This window comes from Embiotoca jacksoni, unplaced genomic scaffold (assembly GCF_022577435.1).
Source record: "Embiotoca jacksoni isolate LCO1_2020_lvr unplaced genomic scaffold, fEmbJac1.0.p SCAF_8, whole genome shotgun sequence".
NCBI lineage: Eukaryota > Metazoa > Chordata > Actinopteri > Embiotocidae > Embiotoca > Embiotoca jacksoni.
Window position 1 is genome coordinate 13,865,409 of NW_027185436.1, and position 6,563 is coordinate 13,871,971.

The 6,563-nt window shown below is 41.8% G+C and overlaps 1 protein-coding gene across 1 annotated transcript in view; it reads left to right on the top strand.

The window, feature by feature from the left end:
• Positions 1-6,563, top strand: part of pip5k1bb (phosphatidylinositol-4-phosphate 5-kinase, type I, beta b) — a 34,172-nt gene that overhangs the window by 25,906 nt on the left and 1,703 nt on the right. The window contains exons 9-14 of the mRNA XM_069139172.1: positions 375-458; positions 1,330-1,378; positions 1,510-1,594; positions 2,610-2,768; positions 4,107-4,233; positions 6,408-6,531. Of these exons, the coding sequence (XP_068995273.1) occupies positions 375-458; positions 1,330-1,378; positions 1,510-1,594; positions 2,610-2,768; positions 4,107-4,233; positions 6,408-6,531 (628 nt within the window). The remainder of the gene's footprint in view (positions 1-374; positions 459-1,329; positions 1,379-1,509; positions 1,595-2,609; positions 2,769-4,106; positions 4,234-6,407; positions 6,532-6,563) is intronic.

The following is a 6,563-nucleotide window of genomic DNA, read 5'->3' on the forward strand; positions in this document are numbered from 1 at the left end:
GCACACACACACACACACACACACACACACACACACACATATTTGGGCGTACACACTCCGCCTCTGTCTCTCTCTTAATCTCCACTTTTTCTCACACACACACACACACAGTTATACAACCATATACCAACAGCGCACACACAGTCAGGCTCTCACATATCCATAGATACACAAATACAAACACGCTCCCTATTCTGTGTATTTACAGCAATACACATGAATGTAAATACTCCAAGTGCCTCTTTGACAAATGCTTGTGAAAGTGCAGTGGCACGTTGCCTTTATTTGAACAGCATTTCAAGCATTGCAGAGGAACAGTAGCCGTTTTTGTTGACAGCAGGTTTGTGGTTTTTTTTTTTTTCTCTCTGTTGCAGAATGGGTGGCATCCCTGCCAAAACACACAAGGACGAAAAGCTGCTCATCTTCCTGGGCATCATAGATATTCTGCAGTCATACAGGTACTGATCTTTATGAGATTAAGTAAACCCACTGTATCTCCTTTATTTTATTTCCAATGTCGGTGTTCTCTTGCTACTACTAATAACTGGAAAAAGGATCAGTCTGTTGACCTTTGTGGCCATGAAATCTGTTGAGAGTCAGACGATCTGCAGATGTGGCTGCCAGTGTAGAAATGTTCCTCTTCATTTCTGAGAAATAAAACAGGTCATCAATAGCCTGTAAAGAAGCTAAAGCAGTTAATGATATACTTAATAACTCGGTATGACAGCGTGGCATAATTGAAGGGCTTTGATTGATGCTTGCCTTGCAGCATGACCTCTAATGTTCAATGGTCTCTTTGCACTAATGGAAAAAGCTACAAGACGCTTGTTAGCACTCAAGACTGTTTCTCTATCTAACATCATTCAAATGGACATGGTGATCTATCAGTCTTCTTTATTTACACATTGATTATTTGTCCCGAGAGCAAGGGAGTCGTGTAACAGAGGAGGAAACCTTTCGGTCCATCAGCTTTTAAAACTGGGGAAATTTAAAAGCATGAAATAAATCTTCGTCAGCCCAGTGGGTCGAGGCATCAGATGTATACTGTGTGGGTGAGGTGAGATCGGGTCAGGAACCATGAATAGGCCCAGTTTGTGTGCACTCATCTTTCCTTATCTCTGGTTGCTTGCCTCACTCAGAGACAAACTTTGAAGACTAAATGTTGCATACATTTTATTTTCTGCTAAAATGATGTAAAGTAACCTCAGTTTGTGGTGCACCGAGGGAAAAGGAGGAAGTAGCTCAGATTTTCTCAAGTATGAAGAGGACATTTTCTGTATGAGCAGATACATTTGTGACAAGGCTGCTTCTTGTTTTGTTTCTCTCCAGGTTCATTAAAAAGTTGGAACACTCGTGGAAAGCCCTGGTGTACGATGGCGTAAGTTGATAGCCTGTTCAAATCTGACACTGCTGCTTCTATGAATGAGCCTTTTATTTGTCCACATCCTCCTCAAGTCCTACCGGTGGCTGTCTGATAAAAGCCTGGCATTTTCTCTCGCTTGTCCCCAGGACTCCGTCTCGGTTCACCGGCCGGGGTTTTACGCCAGCCGCTTCCTCAAGTTCATGAGCACACGGGTCTTCAGGAAGACTCAGCGTAAGTCTGCAGGTTTATCAGTCACTCATGCAAACTAATGAAGGGAAATCAATTTGAAGTGGAAAGTAGTAAATCCTGGCCTGATAATGAGAGTGAATCTGGAGGCAGTTTTTATTGTGTATTACACGGTGATTGTGTGCAACATAATTAAGATGAATGACTCGCTTCTGTTTACTGAAATATTAACTGGTATATTGTTTCCTTGTACTTTCCTCCCTTTCTCGTGACTTAAACAACATTTAACTTTTGTTCTTTTAAAATTAAAGATTTCATGTTGATCATGCGTAAACAAATCATGTCACAAGGTCATACAAAAACAGATTTTGTGATGTGACAATCCAGAAACCAAGAAACAAAAACATGGCAATAACAAAATTACACGCCAGTAAAGTGGATAGAAAAAGCTCAGTTTAGTCCAGTAAAGATGACGTCAATTTTCCTCGTAAATGCCCGTTTAACTGCAGAATTCAAGCATGCGGAGCCGATTGATTTTTGACAGACCGATTGATCCTCTGAAATGTTTGCCACCAACATTTCAAACTGTCATATCTATTCTTAGTGTCACGGATGTGGCTGTAAGGGAAGCCAAGAAGCTGTTTTCAAACTAACAATTAAATAAGCAACAAAATGTTATGCAACCACGCAGGACCCCGCGTGGAATTTGAAAGACTGAGGCAATGATTTGAGGATTTATGTGTGCTGTGTTAACTACTGCCAAGTCCTGTCAGAAGGAGATGATGGGAAAGGATCTCAGTTCTTGCCCTGCTTGGGAGGCAAATAAGGATGGCTTAGGGGACACTTGTGTAACCCTCATTGAGCATTTGAACAGTTTAATAACTTAACTGCTAATTTTGGAGGCATAGCATTAGAGTTTCTTTGTGTGTGAACATTGCTTCAGTCAGGGTAACCGCTTCTTCACCGATTATGTCCTCCTCTCCTTCTGCCTCTTGCTTCCACGAACCTCTCTCATGTCTTTCCTGTATCTGACTCATATATGCTCCTTTTTGCTGGGCAGCAATTCGATTCTCCCCTTCAAAGAGGACTCGCACTTCCATCCCTGCTCTGAAGTCGTCTTCACAGGAGATCCTTTCATCTCAGGCAGATGAGAGGAACGAGGAGGACAGGAGGGACAGACTGGGAGGAGCCCGCAGCCTGGCGAGTCTGGACGGACAAGGTACATAAAACATGTTTTCAGGAAGACCTCACTGACCGGGACTACTTGTAGTCCACAATGAAGCAGTTTATGTCTGTAAAGTTATGTTGGATGTTTGACAGCAGTCAGAGATACTCATACAAGTTCCTGAATCATTAATGGGATTGTTTGAAACTCAGAACCTGACAGCTTTTTTTTTTTTTTTTTAATCATAAACACACTTTCCATCCTTACCATGTTTCTCTCCAAACTTTCTTCTCATCTTCCTTTTTCATCCTCGGTCACCTCCCAGTCCAGTTTTCTGTGGTGTATAACAGCTTTTCAGAACCACTTCAGGCCCATAAACAGCCACTTGCATTCAGCCATAAAAATGTTGTCCTCAGCTTTACCCCAGGGAGGCAGCTGTCACCGGTTGATACAGTGCTCGTCCTTGATGGAAAGAAAACAGAGGCTAGCTTGTTATAAGCGTCCCTCCAGATACTGTATGTGTGTGTCCATAGGTCATGTGTAAACCAGAGTAGTTTTAGCTCCTCCCCACCCCCATGGTAATCTCGCTAATGTTCACGATCTACATCCTGGTACAAGAAGGTGTATGAGTCAGGTGAGTAATAGACGGTGAACGTGCTGACGACGATTCACCAGCTGCCTCTGACCTTTGTGTTCGATGATGAAGGAGTGTTCGCCGAAGCCACGACACAAGAAACAAGGGTGTGTGCATGGATGTGGAGCAGAAAGAGAAGTGATTAGGTCATGTGTCCTCATTCCCTTTACAACCGAGCGCTCTCCCACCGGTATCTCCGGCTGTGATGCGACACACTACACTTCCTGACTCGCTCTGTCTGATCAATAAATCAGTCTCAAGAGTTTAGTCTGAAGGGAGAGACTGATAATATGTCAGTTTTATTAGAACCGTCTAATCAATTAATTCTCATTCCTTGCCTTGTGTCTGCCAGTCGGTTTGTTTAAAATTTGAAGTCCTAAAAAAATTAGAGGAAAAAGTCTTTCTCTTTTCCACCGGTCGATGACTGGTGTCAGATTTACATTTTTATCAATACAGTCGTACAGCTCTGCATTGATCATATTGATCAACTAATGGGGCATTTTAGTGTCCCGGGAAATCATGGCCATGTGTACATTCTCAAAGGGGAGCTCCAGTGATTTTACAGTGTATTATCAAAATGTGTGGATCTGAAGAGGGTTTCAAAAGTCAGAGAAGTCTCACCTCAGTTTGTTCCGAGAGTTTGAAAGATGATGATTTTTAACAGACAGCAAGGTTTCAGACAATAAGATAGGAAATGGGAAAATGGCCACTTGTTTTCCAATGCCGACGTCTCATGTATGTGAATCTTCTCTCCTCAGCTGTGTTCGGTTCGTATCTGCGTCCTGATCTGGTCCCTGCCAACCCGTCCTTCTACGAGGGCTCCTCCATGGGAACCATCTCTACCTCCTCCATCTTTGTAAACGTGGAAAACCAAACAGAAGAGAGGTACACTGTCTACTCTGGTTTCCTTGTTCCTCTCTCTGGCTGCTTTCATTACATCATACTGAAATGTGTACTTTTATCACCTTAAAACCATGACGTGAGGTTACTGTACACAAATACAGCCTTGGGGACGAGAGGGAAGACGCACGCACGCGCACACACACACACACACACACACACACACACACACTCTCCCACGTTATTGCCACCGCTGCTGTTACATTACATGGTCTTATTGGTGATGTGCGTCATGGAGCAGGTGACTCAACTGGCTTGGCAACATGCATCCAGTAGACACACACACACACACACACGCACACACACACACACACACACACACACACACCCTCCACAACACATGGACAGTACAATCATAAGATGAATGCTGTGATGGTGGGCACCGTTGATCTCTTTGATTTTCTGAAGAGATGTGCCAGAAGTATGAAAGTTTCCATGAAAAGAGATATTAGTTTTGGCTTTGGGCAGAAAGGTTTTAAATAGTGTGACCGATATATTTTATTTATGATGTTTTAATGGTGCAGCGTTCACTAATAGTTAATAGTTTACAATTAAAGTTTTTCATTAACAGGTTTTATTACGCTCTTTTAGTGGACAGTTATGCTTCGTCCTCTGCCCTTTGCGTGTTTTCCATCTTTCACCTCTCCTCCTGTCCCGGCAGTGTCGGGTTCAGCTCGCTCTCTGAGGCTCCATTGTGCGACTTGCCCAGTCTTGTCCCCTCATCGGTCACCTGCTGCTGCCCTGACATTGTTCTATCAACTGTTTTCATGCATACTTAAACAGCAGCTTTGACACAGTCTTACTTGGTGCCATTATGCTGCACAAAGACTGTGACAAAAGAGGACAAGCGGTGCAGTGGAGACCATATATCACCCAACAATTATCCACGTCTGACAGCTGGTCAACTCTGTGTTGTGATCTGTCAGTGGATTTTTGTCGTTTACCAGTATCTCCTCACCCAACTATTTCCTGCTACTCTCTCCACCTGGATTGACTTTACACAAAACATAGTTACTCATAAAATGTCATGCGTCATAAAAGGTTAAACACACATTCCTGAATTTATCAGGGAGTCAGCTGATATGCACGCAAGGAAAACGGCTGCCACGCTGCCCCATAGTGGTGGAAACAGAACTGTAAAAAACAAACAAAGGGCAGAATGAATATCTGTCTCCTCATGGTGAAGTTATATCTGAATCTTTATCTTCGATTCAGGTGTGGATACAGTCTCGCAGCACTTTCTATTTTATCACTGAGGAAGTGTATATGCTGCTAGTTTTATGCTTCTTATTCACTTTTAATACGTTTTTTTCCCCCATGTTTCTTCACATTACTGCCAGGAATTTCTGAGAGAAGTTAACATGTCTGCACAGGGACAAAAGTATAGTTTTGGGTTTGGATCCTGGAGGTCTTTTTTTTGAGCAGGTGATGTCTCTGCAGGCTGCTCTTGAGCCAGACATAACCCCAGGCTCATCGTTTTCTGCCACTTGGGTTTTCCATGTTACAGTTTCTGTTAATATTCCTGTTATGAAAAGAAAACTTTATGAAAATGATATCCTCCAAAAGTTGGACTATGAGCTTGTGATTATCGTCTCCCAAGCAGAAATCAAAGTTTATAATTTTTAGATGTGTATCCACTTCTGAAGTTCATTTCAGTCTTTTATGCTACATGCAGGGTTGGGAAGATTACTCATGAAATTTCAAAGGTTACAGAGTACTAGTTACCCTGTTAAAAATATAATAAATAATGTAACACTTTTAATTACTTCATTAACATAATGTAAACAACATTATATTTGATTACTTTTCTCATGTTTTTACTGGGCTGAAAAAGTGCTAAAAACTTAAAGTTAAACTAGGCATTTTAAACCTCAAAACAGTACTCCACACTGATTTTATACAAAACAACAACAACAACAAAATCATATAACTTGAATTAAGATTACAATGTTTTGATTTTAAAGCACTGTTTATTACATAACTGCGTTACATGTATCTAGTTACTCCCATATCTTTGCTGTCAGTCATGTGAGAGTATGTTTTTCTTCAGTTTTCCAGCACTATTTATACACCTGCTTTACTTAAAACTACCATCAACCCAGACAATAAACTCTCAAGGCTGTCTACGATTAACATGCAAGTATGTTTTTCTGTTTCAGAGATGACGTTGCATCGAGTTCCACGTTTACCCTGGAGGACAGCGCAATCTGCCTCACGTCAGAGCAGAGCACCATGGATGTGGACATAGAAAATGACGACGGATCCATTCTTGATGTTTACTTGGTGAGTTGTTGAGTAATTTATTTAATTGGAGT